General features: G+C 41.4%; 1 protein-coding gene across 2 annotated transcripts in view; it reads left to right on the forward strand.

Moving 5' to 3' along the window:
* SUSD1 (sushi domain containing 1) overlaps positions 1-16,252 on the forward strand; it is a 125,749-nt gene that overhangs the window by 37,718 nt on the left and 71,779 nt on the right. For both annotated transcript variants that reach the window (XM_030859006.2, XM_030859013.2), the window contains exons 6-8: positions 1,078-1,257; positions 11,000-11,097; positions 11,716-11,902. In XM_030859006.2, the coding sequence (XP_030714866.1) occupies positions 1,078-1,257; positions 11,000-11,097; positions 11,716-11,902 (465 nt within the window). The remainder of the gene's footprint in view (positions 1-1,077; positions 1,258-10,999; positions 11,098-11,715; positions 11,903-16,252) is intronic.

Genomic DNA, 16,252 nt, shown 5'->3' on the forward strand with positions numbered 1-16,252 from the left:
TGAGCTCCCCACTGCTGTATGGGAAATTTACCATGTTTTATTTCTTCTCTTCACTTCGCTGCTCAGATTTTATTGAAATAGTTTGGAATTTAATTTTCAAATTATTAATTTTTTTACATTGTTCAGCCTTTAGTTCTAGAATCCTTTACTGCTAGTTCTATCCAGCTCTACAGTCACACTTAAATAATTATGGAGACTTACCTGTACATCCTGCTGGTTTCATTGCTTACTAGTGTTTCTTCTAAAGCTCTGTCCTTCTCCTTTCTTAGGGCATTTATTCTGATTCTTTTTTTTTTTTGCTGGTCTGAGGTTATTTTTAAATTTTTTTCCAGAAAAGATATATGTATAGATTTTTTTAAAAATTGTAAATATCTGAAAATGACTCTTTTATTCTTATATGGAGTAGAGTTTGGCTGGGTCTAAAATGGTAATGTCATAATCCTTGTCCTTCAGATTGTTTTCTGTAAATATTCCAGTGTCTTCTGGTAGTCAGAGTTGCAGAGAAGAAATTTCATGTCAATTTTATAATTCCAGGTTTGTCTCCCTCTATGCAACTGATTTATTTTTCTTTGAAAGGTACATATATATTGCATGTTTAAACTATAAATACTTTCCCCATTAATTTGCTTTAAAAAGTTCAGAGATTTTGTATATATTTCATTTACTCTTCAGTTAGCAAAAAAACCCCAAAAAACTACATTTGCATTATTATCTACTCAGGAGTTAATGATCTGAAGATACATACTAAAAGGTACCAGAAAATCTTAATATGTAAAATAACCCTGAGATGGATTATTTCATTGACCAAGGAATTCTCTATAGTATAAATAATCTCATAATTGGAATATTTTCTATACATGCATGTTTATAAATTTTATTAAATACAGAGATCTCTATTTTCCTTACTTCTGAACGATCTTATTTTAAATACCTGCAACTGGATTATTTGATGGGGTTAGTGTTTTCTCTTCTCCCATATGACTAGACTCTATCATTACTGGATATTTATTTCTAAAAGGTGAATTATGGGGTAGAAGTCATGGGTCATAACAAGTGCTGTGCTACTTCCCATTGCAGAGATCAACTGTGGCCGCCCTCCGGAAGTGCAGCATGCGGTCCTGGTGGGGAATCACAGCTCCAGACTGGGCGGTATGGCTCACTATGTCTGTCAAGAGGGCTTTGAGAGCCCTGGAGGAAAGATCACTTCTGTTTGCACAGAGAAAGGGATCTGGAGAACAAGTACTTTGTCATGCACAGGTATAGACTCCATTCTGTGGGTCTCCTGTCTCGTGGAAGCTAACAGCAGAACCTAAAACCTTCGGTTGCTTACCCCGTGTACTGCCCTGGCTGTGCCATTTACCTGGGCAGGTACCTGGCTTTAGGTTTGTCAGCTAAACCCTGAAGATTTAGAGGGTGGATTGGGAAAATAAGTTGGATAGGAAATTTTATGCATCTAATCTTTTGAAACCCACCTTAAATCCCAGTGATTCCTCTCTCTTCTGCTTGGTTGCCTGAGAGATTTTTTGCCATGAGCCATTTTCTCAGGGGGGGAATCCTTAAAAGTCCTAATTAAGCACATTTGACAGCTTTTCAGAGAGAAGGTGGTGTAATGTATATGTAGGTTTTTAATGTTTATTTTTAATCGTGGTAAAATACGAACAACGTAAAATCTACCAACTTAACGATTTTTTCAGTGTTAAGTAAATTCACGTTGTGCAACCAATCTCCAGAACTTTTTCATGTTGAAAAACTGAAACTCTCTACGGGTTAAACAGTAACTCCCTACTTCCCCCTTCCCACAGCTTCTGGTACCACCGTTCTGCTTTCTGTTTCTATGAGTTTGACTAATTGACCTCATGTAAGCAGAATCAGGTAGTATTTATCCTTCTGTGACTGGTTTATTTCACTTAACATAATGTACTACAGGTTCATTCATGTTGCTGCCAATGGTGGGATTTCCTTCTTTTTTCTGGCTGAATAATATTTTGTAGTATATATATAAACATTATGCTTATCAATTCGTCCATTGATGGACAGTTGTGTTGCTTCCACCTTTTGGTTATTGTGACTAATGCTGCTGTGAGCATGGGTATACAAATATCTCTTTGAGACCTTGCTTTCAATTCTTTTGGATATATACCCCCAAATGAAATTACCGGTGAAAAGGAGTTTTGAGACTTCAGTTCACGTTCTAGCAGTGCCATGTGTTAGCTGTGTGTCATTAGGTGAGGCATTATTCTCTCAGAGCCTCAGTTTCCTCCTCTATAAAAGGGAGAAAATAAAACCTACTTTTCCTACCTCAAATAATTGTTGAGAGGGAATCAAATGAGACAATCTATGGGGAGCATTTTGAAGTTTAAACCACTGTGCCCATGTTAGGTCTTTTACTGAAATTATTAACCTTGCTTGAAGAGGATCTTCTCATGAGTCAGAAGTGCAGACTTCCACGTGCTTTATTTCACACCTCGGCCTCCAAGAAATAAGATGGGAAAAGGCAATGATTCTTGGGTTTGTGGTGGTTGGCCGTGGGTGTGACAAATGGTTGTCACCTGGTCTTGAATGGCTCTGGGAATTTATTTCAAGCTGTTAACTTGCTTGGCTCTGAAGAGTGAAATCTCTAGGTCGCTTTGGTCTAGGTCTCTGGCTTGGTTTTGTAGCAGAATTATGGAAGAATGTCTTGGGTGTTGCCAATCGAAGTTTTCCATAGGAGAGTCTAACCAGAGCAAATACAACATGCAGACTGCTGGTGATTATTTGTCCATAGAGGAATGGTTCATGACCATTTTGGGGTTAGGAATTTGATGAAATCTATCAATTTGTTCAGTAGATGTTTATTTAGCATACACTGTGTGTGAGGTACTTTGCTGGACACTACCTTCTTGGAATTTACAGAGCAATAGGGTAAATAGACTTTTCTCCAAAGAAATGCACATACGGATATAATATTTTATGAGATCATGGACCTCTGAAGGCCTTGGGTAAAGCATCCCAGGAGTAGATGAAGAACTTACCTCTGCTGCTGAGGCCCTGCCTGTGCTATGCATTTCCCACATTCATTTATCTCCACCACAACTGCAGCAGGCTGTAGGCTAGAGATTGCAGTCATAGTAACAAGGAAGGGCAGACACGGATGAGAACCCAGAGATCGAGTTCGGCCTTCTCTTAGGTCCCACTGACTTGCCGAACTTGCACAGAGAAGCAAGGGCAAACCTGTAACTAACGCCAAGGACTCCAGAATCCCAGTCTTCATACTTGGGGACGTTGAGCTAATGCCGTTTTGAACCAGACTGATGGTCATTCCAAACTATTATTGCACCTCCAGCAGCACCTCTAAGAGTTATTTGGAGGAAGTGAGGCAGCTGCCTCGTGGGTTGCTGAATTCCACAACTGGGAAGGTGGTCTTGGCCCAGAGCTGCCTATGGAGTCACTTGGTCAGAGAGCTGGGCCCAGCTTCTGGACCCTCAGCCATTTGCTTCATTGTTCAAGCTGCTGTGCCTCCACCAATCAGAATTCAGTGGGGGCACCAGGATTAGTCACTCCATGAAAAACCAGTGGATCTGCATGGGGCATAGTAAGCCATTAATTAGCTGATGCTTGTAGAGCACTTTGAAGAACAAACATGTTATGTAACTGCTAATTATAATTACCAACCTCAGCCTGCCACCGTTCACAAAGTCTGTGGCTCCAGCTGCAGCTGTTTCCATGGGTTTATGCAAGCTTTGATTTAAGGAGAGAAAAGGCTTTCTCCCTGAGGGCTGTGATCTTTCTGTGAGGAGGCCTCTATGCCCTCAATCAAGATTGGCAGCTAAATTCAATTTCCGCAGATAAAGGGGGCGATTTACATGCTGATTAATTCATGGCACAGTGCACATGATCGCTGGGTAGGTAGGTACGAGAGGCTTCTGGAACTGTAGTGAGAGACGCTGATTACCATGGCTCACGCTCAGCTGCCCTCCCTTCCTGCTTTTTCCTGTTTTTCACCTATTTCTTCACACCTCGCCTTCTGTCCCAAATCTCTCTGTGTATTTTGTATTTACCTCCTTCAATGTTCACTTTTGGGCTTTTTCCCCATCTTCTTTTACGTTTCTGCCTAACCTGTGAATGCCTTCTACCCCTGTCCTTTGTTTTCATTCTGTTTACCCATCTTTTTATACATGAGTGTTTCATTCTAAATTGGGTAGAATAATTTATCTTCACTTTACGTGAGTTGTTGTTAGTTAAAAATATTTTTGGAGTCCCTATTTCTTTGGATTAATAGGACAGATCTGTGTGTATGTGTATGTATATATATATATATATATATATACACACACACACACACACACACACACGCACACACACATATATATTTAATTTTATTGAAGTATAGTTGATTTACAATGTTGTGTTAATTTCTGCTGTACAGCAAAGTGATTCAGTTAGATATGTATATGTTTTTAATGGAGTGTGAACTCCAGCAAGGTGGTGGGACTTTTTTTTTTTTTTTTTTTAAGGCCAGTTTAGACTGGAAACTCCAGAGAGCTGAGAATTAGGCAATTACTTTAGTGTCTGGAAAAACCCCAGGTGGAAGCTTGATGTTCAGTGAGTCGGTTTACCTCAAGATCAAAGGGACTGATCCATTCTTGATAAGACTGTCCCTGGCTTTCATTCTGCACAGGTCGTTTGGCTTTTTACGTTTCGAATCTGAGTTAATAATGATGAAGTGGACGCTCACTCACTCCAGGCTCTCTAAAGAGCAACATCTCTATGGAAACACAGAGTGGCTGCTCGGATCCTTTCTGGGCCCCTCACCCGACTCAGGGACCGAGTCCAAATGCCTCCAGGCCTCCTGTTAGCTCCTGCCCTTCTGTTTTGTGGTCGATCCTCCTCTTCAGCCCAGTGAGTGCTCACTTGCAGCTGGACATATTTCAGATAGAAGAGAAAGGTCAGCCGGAATAAATGGGCACATTTATGCAAATAGCCGCAGGGCTGGGATTTGTTTGAATATGTGCGTAATGTTTAGACCGTCAAGCATTATAGCTACCATTGATCGTGCACCAACTTAAACACCCACGGCTCTGCTAGGAGCCTTGATGCTTGATTTCATTTCGTCCTCAGAAAAACCCTGTGAAGTATTGATGTTTTCATTTCATAGATGAGTAATCTGAGACTCATAAAAGTGACACAACTTTCACAGGGTCTTTCAATGACTAGTAAATGGCAGAGACAGGATTTGAACTCAGGCCTTTAGACCTGGAAAGCCCACGAGCTGTCTCCTGCCACTCTCCTAAGCTTGAATTATTTGTAGACCACCCTGACAATGTTTGCCAGAACTAAAGTATTTTTTAATTTAATAAGTTTCTTAAAACAACTTATGTTTAAAACTTAAATTTATTGATCAAGGACACAGTAATATATGTGATATCATGAGTTTGATGAACACCTGGGCTTTTTCAAATATACACAAAAATCAATACAAAGCAAACACATAAAAATATATTCATGTGCCACCAAAAACCTCATCCTAAAGTGAATAACGCATTTTGGGAAAGCACTGCTTTAAGCCATGCTGCTTCCACCTATTTTATGTGACTCTAATGACTTAAAAAGAAGAAAGGAAGCATAGCAAAACTCTTATAGCCAAACATGCATTTATTCAAAGTTGTCACCTTGGGAAGCCATACCCTCATTTCAGGGATGCTGCTATTATCAAAATGTGTTGGTTTTGTAATCTGTTTGGGAATTGCCTTTGGAGGTAGTTTATGAGTCATATTAGAAGACTGGTCATATCACTTTTGAAAGCAGATACTAGAAATGACATTGAGCTCGACATTCTGTTAAGGTCTCTTGAATTTATTCTGTAGGACCTTTTACTGTTTTCAAAAGTAGAGAAAATGGATATAAAATTGGAAACCAAGAGAGTGCACTAGACTAGGCCCTGACCACAATGGGACTTCTGAGAGAGCAGTCTGTGCTCACTGTCTCTGTCCCCTCCCACCCTGTTCTCTTCTGAGCTTCCTGAAGGAGAATCAGGCGTCCAACACCCCACTTCACTGTTGCTGTCTCTCAAGGTCACTAATGACCATGGTCTAGTGTCAGTCCTCCTTCCTCTTAACCTTTCCACAACATTTAGCATTGTTGATTATCTATCCATACATTTATCAATCTATTCAACCAGTCAACCAAATGATAAATATTTTAAAAATATCTATGTCCAACCAACTGTATTAGTTTCTGGGGTTGGAGAGGTAGATAGATCTTGTCTTCGCTGTCATAGAGCTTACATTCAGGAGAGATAGACATTAAATAACTAATCACAAAATTATTTAGTTACAAACATGATGAGTACCACAGAGAAATACTGGATGCTAATAGAATACTAAAATACATAACTTTATATATGTACATTTATACACACACACACACGCACGCACCCATGCACCACATGCAGAATCTAAAGCAAAGCAAAGGTACTTTATAACCCACGGAGGCTTTGGTCCCCAAAGTCCAATGCAGAGTTCAGTTGGATGCTGTGGGGGCCTACTTTGTTTAGGCCAGAGGAGCCTAAACATCCTACAACTGGACAAGGCAGAGACCTGCTCTGCCTGCCTCTGTCCAAAGTCAGACCTCAGATCTGATCATGGCACCATGTGCCCTCCACTGGAGAAGAAAGAGCCATGTGAGGGGAGAGCAAGAGGTCGAGCCCCCAGTGCTTATGTTCTGCTCCAGGCCCTTCTTGGGTGGGAGCGAGGAGGTCGGGAGGATTGGTAGGAAGGAAGGGAGATAACGTTCGAGGAAGCAGACACTCCTTCAGATCTTCTCTTTCCTTGACTCTCGAGGCATCACACTCTCCCAGCCAACCTCTGACCTCCTTCTGCATTCCTCTTTCTCCTCTAGTTTCCCCTTTGGTTTCCATGTGTCCCAGTGCCCTGCTATCATGCCACCTGCTCTCCATGTCCTACCTGGGCATGTCACCTGCACCCAGGGATTCAACTACCATCTACCCATTGATGACCTTCAAGGCTGTTTTTTTCACCCAGGTAGATGAACTCAGACTTAGCATGTTCTAAACACAATTCGTTCGTCTCTTTCTCACAAACCCAGTCTGCTTCCTCCTATATTTCTTATGAGTACAGTAGAAGGCGATCTATTCAGACTCTCAGGCTCAGAGACTGGCAGTCAGCCTAGACTCCTTATCTCTTGCCTCCTATTGCTTTCCTTCAGAATTGCTCACGGTTTTAAATCCAGTGCCCTGATTTCATCTTTTCACCTTTTTGCTGAATAGCTACTTCAGTGCAAAGGCTCTGGGCTATGGAGTCTGGCAGATCTAGTTTTGAATCCTGACTTCACTGCTTACTAGCTGTGTGACCTTTGGCAGGTTACTTAACTTCTCTAAGCCTTAGGCCTGTAAAATGGACACTATAATGTCAAATTCATGGTGTTATTTTGAAGATTAGATGAATGATACATTTAAAGTACCTTACATGCTATCTGGTCCATAGTAACAACTCAATAAATGTTCACTCGTTATTGATTTTATGATTGCCTCCTATGACTGCTGGGAAAATGTGATCAAATCTATAAAGACCTACGTATCAGTGTTTGATGTATTGTAATCACTGAGTAAAGGGTATCACATTCTTTCCTTGTGACCTCCAGTGTCTCTTTCAAAATACACCAGAGTTATCTTTCTAAAAAAAGAAGTCCCCCACACCATTGTAAAGCAATTATACCCCAATAAAGATGTTAAAAAAAAAAAGGAAGTCCCCATCATCTTCCTGCTTTTAGCTCTCCAAGGCTCGTCGGAGTAAGTCTGCGCTTAGTCTAGCGAGCAGGTCTTCCCAAGTCTGATCCCTTCCTCTCTCTGCAACCTCGCTTCCCCTCTTTCCTCCTCCCCAGCACGTTACACGTCTCTGTGTGAATCTGCCACACCCTTTACGCTTGCAGGCATTGGACCTGCTGTTCTGTCTTCTGTCTTCCTCACTCTTCAGCCATTCAGCCCTGAAGGTCATGCCCCCCACGAAGCCGGCTTCCCCAGGTCTTGCAGTGAGAGTTGGTGGCTTCTTTCTCTATACCCTGTGGTACTTGTGTGCAACTTTGTCCTGATATTTATCAAGTTGTAATTTTTCTGCTTATATGTTTGCTCCCTCCATTAGAAGCCATGTTCCTGAGGGAAGGACTTCTGTTCTGATCATCGTCACAGCCCAGTGCCTGGCATGAGAGGACGCTTGGCATGTGATAATCGTTCAGTTAAGGGTCAGTGGTGAATAAAGTGCCCTGGAGTCAGTTCCAAAGAGAACTTCCAGAAATGTTTTCAGTTTTCGGTACTATTAGAATTAGGGCGCAGCCTCCCAAGTCATCTCATTTAAAGGGGCAGCAGGGATATGGATGTTTAATAGCTGATACATTTATAACGAAGTCTTTCCAGCTGATTCGTAGACACCTGGAGGGAAAAGCAACCGGATTTTGTTATGCTACTCCTTGGGATGAAATATCTGACATCCCTAGAATCAGATCTGGGTCCCTCTGTGCAGAGAGCATGGCACAGCCTGGAGGCAGATAGCATTTTTGAGATGTTATTTGCAGTTGTCATAGTGAATGAGCAAAAAGGAAGAACAAGAAAGGAAACTTTCATGTTTCCTTTCTAACCTCTGCTTGGGTGGCAAAGAGGTCCCGAGTGGGAAGGAAATGTGCTTTACTGGCAACTCAGAGAGAAGGTGAGGGGTGGGATGTTTCCTTTTCCTTCTGGACCAGGGGGTGAGTATCAGAGGGATGTGGGAATGAGCAGAGGAATCTAGAACTCTAGGGCTTTGAAGGTCAGTGGAGAGGGAAAGGGCCAGGAGTATTTGGGGCTTGTTCAAGCTGATAAAAGACTGGTGCCAACATCATCATTATGCTACCCAAGGAGGTGAATGGATAGGTCTTTGCATCTATCAGGATACCCATGTCCACAACTGGAGTATTTCTTTGATTTCAAATTATCTGTGCTCCAGGGAGAAACATTGATGTAGAGACCCAGGGGTGCTTTAGACAGCCGTAGGTGATCCTCTGGTGTCTCTCCAGAAGTTTGCCTGTTTTCCTCTCTCTGCCTCCATTTATTCCCACTTATAGTCAGCTGACCTGGGCTTACCCAAGACCAGGTAATGTGTGACATAGAATCTCGGCAATGCTGCTGAAGGGATGATTTAGTAAAGATATAAACTCTTCCATAGGCAAAGAGAGCAGTAGACTAGGGTCTGTCTAAAGATAGTATTGGTTCTGAGTAGAGGAGAAATTAGTCAACCCTACAGGTGCCTGAGGTGCAGGCTCCCTTTCCCACTTGGAGGCTGAGAAGAGATTTACTAGAAGGGAAGGATGGGAGCTGAGATGAAGAGAGGAATCTTCTGGGGCGGAGACTTATCTTTCTCACCCTTCTTGATGGGAGTCTTACCTTGGGTTTCCCAGAAAGCAGGGCCTGAGGCAGAAGGCTTATATTTTTTTCATAATAGGGAGTGCTATCCCAGGAAACAGGAGTGAGGGCTAAGGTGAGTAGAGCTGGGAAGGAAGCAGAGCCAGTGTAAGGACGCCTTGTTACAGCCGTCTTCACTGAGTGCAAGTATTGCTCCATCAGTGCGACAGCGCCCTGAAAGGTCTTTGTAGGTCTGCCCTTCAAGGGGAAGAAAGATAAGGGGCAGACTTATCTAGTACCTCCTGTCCCCCAGGAGGTGTTAATTCCCCCCCACTTCCAGGTTGCATGTGCTAGGGTGTGCAGCAGGGAAGCTCCAGCATGGGAGACAAGACACGGTCATGGTGTCAAAGCCCATGCAGGGCTGGAACAAGGAACAGGAGAAGCTGAGAGGTTCTAGAACATCCACAAGGGATGTCTGATTCAGTGGGGAAGCTTGAATTTGGGCTGAGGAACATTCCTGTGTGGTGAGGTGATGATTCCCTTCTCCAGAGGTGATGGTTTGGTAACTTCTACCCGCAGGGAATTTTATTCCTTTTGATGTTGGTGTAAGTGAAATTTTTTTTTTTAATTTCCTTTTGGGATTGTTCCTTGCTAGTGGACAGAAATGCAATTGATTTTTGTACATTGACCTTGTATCCTGCAACCTGGCTGAACTCCTTTCTTAGCCTTGTGTGTGTGTGTGTGTGTGTGTGTGTGTGTGTGTGTATGTGAATTCCTTAGGATTCTTTATAGACAAGAGTATGTCAACTGCAAGTAAAAATGGTTTTACTTATCTGCAGGGAATTTATTAAATGGATAAAAAGCTAGATCCTTGCCCCCTTCCCATCTGGACAACTTCCTAGGTGGTTTACTAGGTTCACTGGAAACTGTGTTACCTCAGGAACCGAGGTCCTAATACTGTTTCCCACATTCCCAAATATATTACATGAAATACACACAGAATATATAAAAAAAGCAGAACAACTTGAAGAAATTAGTGGCTTCGGAATAAGTCAGGATTAAATAGCTTCAGTTAAAGGAGCTCTGGAAGTATCCAGGGACCTTGTGGAGAATTTATTTAGTTTACCCCAGCGGGTTACTCCTGAGGAATGGTCCCATGTGGTGATGCGTGTCATTTCCCTCTTGGGAACAGCAGTGACCTGGAAATAACTCTCCATCAGCTGGGTGGGATGAGGAAGCTGGAAGCTGATCTTACCTGTGCAACTGCAGGGAAGATTCAGGGCTCAACTCTGGGCCGCTTTCTATCCCACAGGAGTGGAACACCAGTGGCATCCAGTGGCCTGTCAGACCAATCACAGGTTGGAATTCTCACCCATACTTAAGCAGGAATCTTTCCTTTTCCTCCAAATCAGGTAATGGGCCAAGCTCACTCATGGTGAAGTTAAATTGGGTGATGGCCTGGGGTAGCTTGAATTGGTGATTCGGTTTCTGAATCAGAGCATGAATGGTGATCATCAGAGAGACCAGCTGGGCAGATAAACTAAGTCATGCCCTCTAATGTGGTGGCCATTAGGGTTTTTCCAAAGCCCATCCATGCATTTTGTGAGTGGACTCTCTCTTTTTCTATTTTAGAAATAATTATAGAAATTAATGACGTGTCAGTGTTTAATAACACTTGTGTGAGGTGGCAAATAAACCCAGGAAGAATAAACTCCAAGATCGTATATGTGGTAAGTAAAGTGAGCTCCTTTTTCCTGCTAGGGCAGAAATGGTTACCATGGGAATAAGAGTAGGAGGGACTTGCTTCCGGAAGTGCTTCTCAATCTAATAGCTTTCAAATCCCATAGTCCTTTAAAAAAGTGAACAGAATTTTAAAGATATCTGGATTCTTTTATTTTACATTTTGAGTTTAGTCTATTTGTCATCCTCCATATATGTGTGTGGGATGTATTTATATTTGGCGTCGTCATTATCGCTTGTTTGCAAGCTCTTGTATTTCACTCCCCCAGAACAAGCCTAGAAGCATCTGCTGCCTCGGTGACAGTCTGCAGTGAGTGGGTCTCAGGTTGTGTTGCCTCCATTGATCGCTGGTCATTTGAGTGCAGGATAGCACTCCCTGGAGATACTCCTCATTTTATGTTACTTCTCAGCATTTATGGATTACTGGGCTGATCAGATTTCATCATCAGATACCTGATAGCAGAGGTTTGCCCTATTTATCTCCCCTGGGGTGAGCAGTGCAGTATTAAAGGGAGTAGTAAGGGAGTAGGTTCCAGCACCACAAAAATCTCGCTTGTTTGTTTTAACTGAAGTCCTGGTGGGTTCTCTTGTCTTTTCCCCTCACAAAGATATACATAAAAGGACAACGGTTGGACCCCATGGAAACAGTTCATGAGGAGACAGTTAATTTGACCACAGACAACAGGACCCCAAAAGTGTGCCTAGATCTGTACCAGGGCACCAACTACACCATGCACATTTCTATTGCCTCTCCCAGACGCTCTGTGCCAGCCATCATTGAGTTCCAGACAGCTGGTAGGTGGAGGTGAAGTCTCATTTCCTCCTAGAAAATGCTAAGCACAGGATGTGGGAAAATGTGCTTCAGAATCTACTGGTCAGGAGAGTTCACGGTTGCTTTCTGAGATTTGTAGCCAGGGGATTAATTGCTCTAGGCTCAGAACCAGAGCGGGTCTGGTAGGAGAGATTCCTCTCCTATTGATGCCAGGCTGAATGGTCACTGATGTATTGATTCTCAGCTGCGTCCTCTGGTTGACGTGGAAGGTAATAAGGCATTTAAAAGAGGAGAACAGTAGGTGATGATGCAGTCCATTTCAGTTATCCAAGGCAATAGAGGGTAGCCACATGGCTTATCTTTGGTAGGAAACTCAAAAGTCATTCACTCTTGCCTATGGTAAAGGTGGAGCCAGGGAGGCTGACCCAGGAGCTGTGCTCCAGGATGGGAACTGACCCTAGGACTGATTGGGGGTGGAGAACCGAGCTGAGAGTGGGCAGGTGGAGAGGGGGAGGCAGCCTTAGGATGCAGGAGGGTAGATGTGGGGTGAAAAGAGGCGTGGACAAGAAGGAGCTTCAAGAAGTCATAATAAACCCCAATGCACATAGTTATCACATGGATTTTTATATCATCATGACAATTACAGTAAGTTTTTTTTTTCATAATTCTGGTTGTGGGGTGTCAGGACTAATTAAACTCCTAATAAGCAAACCTTGAAAAGCCATTGGTGTCATTTATTATTTTGGATGAGTTGAGGTAGTTCTCAACTAGCTATTTGATGTCCTAATTAAGAAAACTCAACCTTTAGGTGTTGCTGCCACTAGGAACTGGGAAGTAACATGGATGTTGCAGAAATAATTGAAGTCTTCCAGTCTTAACAATATCAAGCCAACTATGAAATTATACAAAATAGGTCTCAGGGTACTTGTATATAAATAAAACAAAATGATTTATTTCTAAGTAAATACTAGGTAGGGAAAGATATTGTCAAATTAATATAGTAACTAGAGAAAGTTGTTCAAAGTTAAAAATAAACTACTGTGGATTTATTAGGAATATGTCTTCTTTGAAAGAGCATCCCAGGACTCCAAACTCATCTGTCTCTGTTCAGTCAGAATGAGAGCTTGCTGTTCAGTGTCAGCTGTTTTTACTAATATCCTCTTCAACCTCTTCAAGTTAATTTCCACTGAGAAAAGCGTGGCCTTTTGGGTCAGACATACCCGGATTTGCATCTTAACTCTGCTGCTTAAGAGTTGGGTGACCATGGCTGAGTTTTTTAATGTCGCCAGACCTCCTTCCTCTGTCTGAGATGTTAAATGGAATTGGATTAAATTTGCAAATTAACCTAGTGAGAATTGGGATTTATATTGAATTATTCCAACTGGGAACAAGGTATGTTTCTACATTTACTCCCTATCTACTCAAATTTTGTCTTTGCTGTTTCCTTATGCACTCTTGTGAAGCTCTGTCATTCCCGCCTCTCTATCCTGCACAGTTAGCCATCTGATTTCATTATTAGCGTTATGCTAGTTCTCTTTATATGAATTGGGAAGTTTTCCATATTTTTTATACCTTGGAAAAGTTTATATCACTTTAGAATTATCCCCTTCCCTTAAAGTTGGACACATTGCTCTTAATATTATTTAAGTTTCACCCCTTTGAGAGATGATTCTTTGATAACTTTGTCAGTTTCTTTTATGTTTTTTGGGATCTGTTTATGTTTCTTACATTTTCTTGAGTCAATTTTTATAATTTGTACTTTCCTAAGAAACGTCCATTTCGCTGTGATTTTAAATATATTGGCAGATATATTGGCAGAATGTCACATGGAATATTTGTTTACAACTCCTCTGGGGTTACAGATTATATAACCCCAGGTTATTTTGATTTGTAGTTTTGTGTTTCTCTCTTTTTAACACTTGATCTGCTTCGCTTGGGTTGTCTGTTTTATTACTGTTGTTTTCCCCAAAGAGTAATCTCTTGGGTTTTTAAATTGTTTTTCTTTCTCTGTCTTACTAATTTCTCCCCTTATTTTTTTTATTATTTCCTTCTCCCTAGTTCTCTTAACTTCATTATATTGTTCTATTACTAAATTCTTGAGTTGAATGCATAGTTCAACTTATTTCCATTATTTTCTGTTTGATAATAAAAGCCTTCAGGGCTTCTTTCTCCCTTCCGGATTTGAGCTTTGCCAGAATTCTTTAGGCATTTATACATGTTGTCTTTATCTTTACTTTCAAGACATGGTATAATTGCTATTCTGATTTTCCCTTGATCAAAGAATTATTTATGAGGGTGTTAATATATGTTCTCTTTATTTTTACTTTACTTTATTATATACTTGCTATTTTTTATTTATATATTTATTATTTTTTGGCTGCATTGGGTCTTTGTTGCTGCGTGTGGACTTTCTCTAGTTGTGGCGAGCAGGGGCTACTCTTCGTTGCAGTGTGCAGGCTTCTCATTGCGGTGGCTTCTCTTGTTGTGGAGCATGGGCTCTAGGCGCATGGGCTTCAGTAGTTGTGGCACATGGGCTCAGTAGTTGTGGCACACAGGGGCTTAGTTGCTCTGCAGCATGTGGGATCTTCCTGGACCAGGGCTTGAACCTGTGTCCCCTGCATTGGCAGGCAGATTCTTAACCACTGCGCCACCAGGGAAGTCCCTACTTGCTAGTTTGATTTCCTCATTGATTGAAGGATTAATTATGTGTGTTATCAAGTGGTAGGTTTAAAATATTTTTAACATTTACACTTTGTTGTTGATTTCTAGTTTTTTTTTTTTACATTTTAGTATTCTTTGTGGGGAATTTATCAACATTTTCTTGGGGCTTACTATTTGGCAAAGTTTTGTGATAATAGGTAGAGTGTTTGCTTGTAAGGTAAGATCTAGTCTTAAATCAGCTCTAGTAGTAAGGTTTTTCAGGACTTCTGTTTTTGTTGTCGTTACTGTTCTTTGCTTACTTGGATTGCCATTCTTCTCAGTTTCTCTTAGAAATTCTAATTGTTTTGTTTCACACATTTTGATGTTATGATATTTATGTTCGTGATTGATATCTTTTTTTTTTTTTTGCGGTACGTGGGCCTCTCACTGTTGCGGCCTCTCCCGTTGCGGAGCACAGGCTCCAGACGCACAGGCTCAGTGGCCATGGCTCACGGGCCTAGCCGCTCTGCGGCACGTGGGATCTTCCCGGACCGGGGCACGAACCCATGTCTCCTGCATCGGCAGGCGGACTCTCAACCACTGCGCCACCAGGGAAGCCCCGTGATTGATATCTTAACTGTAGATTCTAACTTCCACTATTAAGAAGTGGCTCACTTTAGCCTATTTAATTTTTTTTTTTTTGCCCCGATTTTCTTGATTTCTTTGTGCTCTATATGCATGATATGCCTTTGCCCCCCTTTTGTTCTTCTTAAAAGCTATCTGGATAACATTGCTATAGATGTACTCTAGGAGACAGCATATGTTGCAAACCTTTTTGAGAAAAATAGTAGTTAAGCAATTTACATTAGTGTTGTTTGTGATATGGTTTTCCTTCCTTCTGTCATCTTAATTTTTTCTCTTTTTTATGCTATGTTGTTATGTCCATTGTTTTCTCTTTTTGCTGCACGGATTTTCTTTTTTTTTTTTTTTTGCGGTATGCAGGCCTCTCACTGTTGTGGCCTCTCCTGTTGCGGAGCACAGGCTCCAGACGCGCAGGCTCAGTGGCCATGGCTCACGGGCCTAGCCACTCTGTGGCATGTGGGATCTTCCCGGACCGGGGCACGAACCCGTGTCCCCTGCATCGGCAGGCGGACTCTCAACCAGTGCACCACCAGGGAAGCCCCAGATTTTCTTTTTTCAGTGATTCAGACAGTATAGATTTTGCTTTTATTCTGCATTACACATTAAAAAACAAAAATAAAAAAATCCTATTTGAATGTGTATTTCTCTTATTGCCTGTGTTGACTGAAATAATGTTAACTTCTCCCCCAGTAAGATAAGGAAGTTAGCATTCTTTACTTCCTTTTACTCCTTCCCCTTTTGCTTCCCTTATGTTATCGGTTTAATACAGCATTTTATTGCCAGCTTCTTATTTTTAATTATTTTTAACATGTACTACATCTTTAAAGGATTCAGTTTTATATTAATTTATAGCAATATTCATAAAAATTATTTAAATAGGTATATGTTTTAATAGTTTCAGTGTTTACTACCAGTTCTTTCACACCAAAGTCTCTTTGTCTTTCTCTGTATTTTTATTTCTCTCTCTGAACAGTGATTTCTATCTTCTTACTGAGGAATGGGATATTTCTGAGCCCAGGATTATCTGAGAATATCCTTTTGTTGTCTTCACAAGTGAATAGGAACTTGATTGAAGATAAAATTCTTGGGCC

The sequence above is a fragment of the Globicephala melas genome, chromosome 6 (genome assembly GCF_963455315.2).
Source record: "Globicephala melas chromosome 6, mGloMel1.2, whole genome shotgun sequence".
Lineage (NCBI taxonomy): Eukaryota > Metazoa > Chordata > Mammalia > Artiodactyla > Delphinidae > Globicephala > Globicephala melas.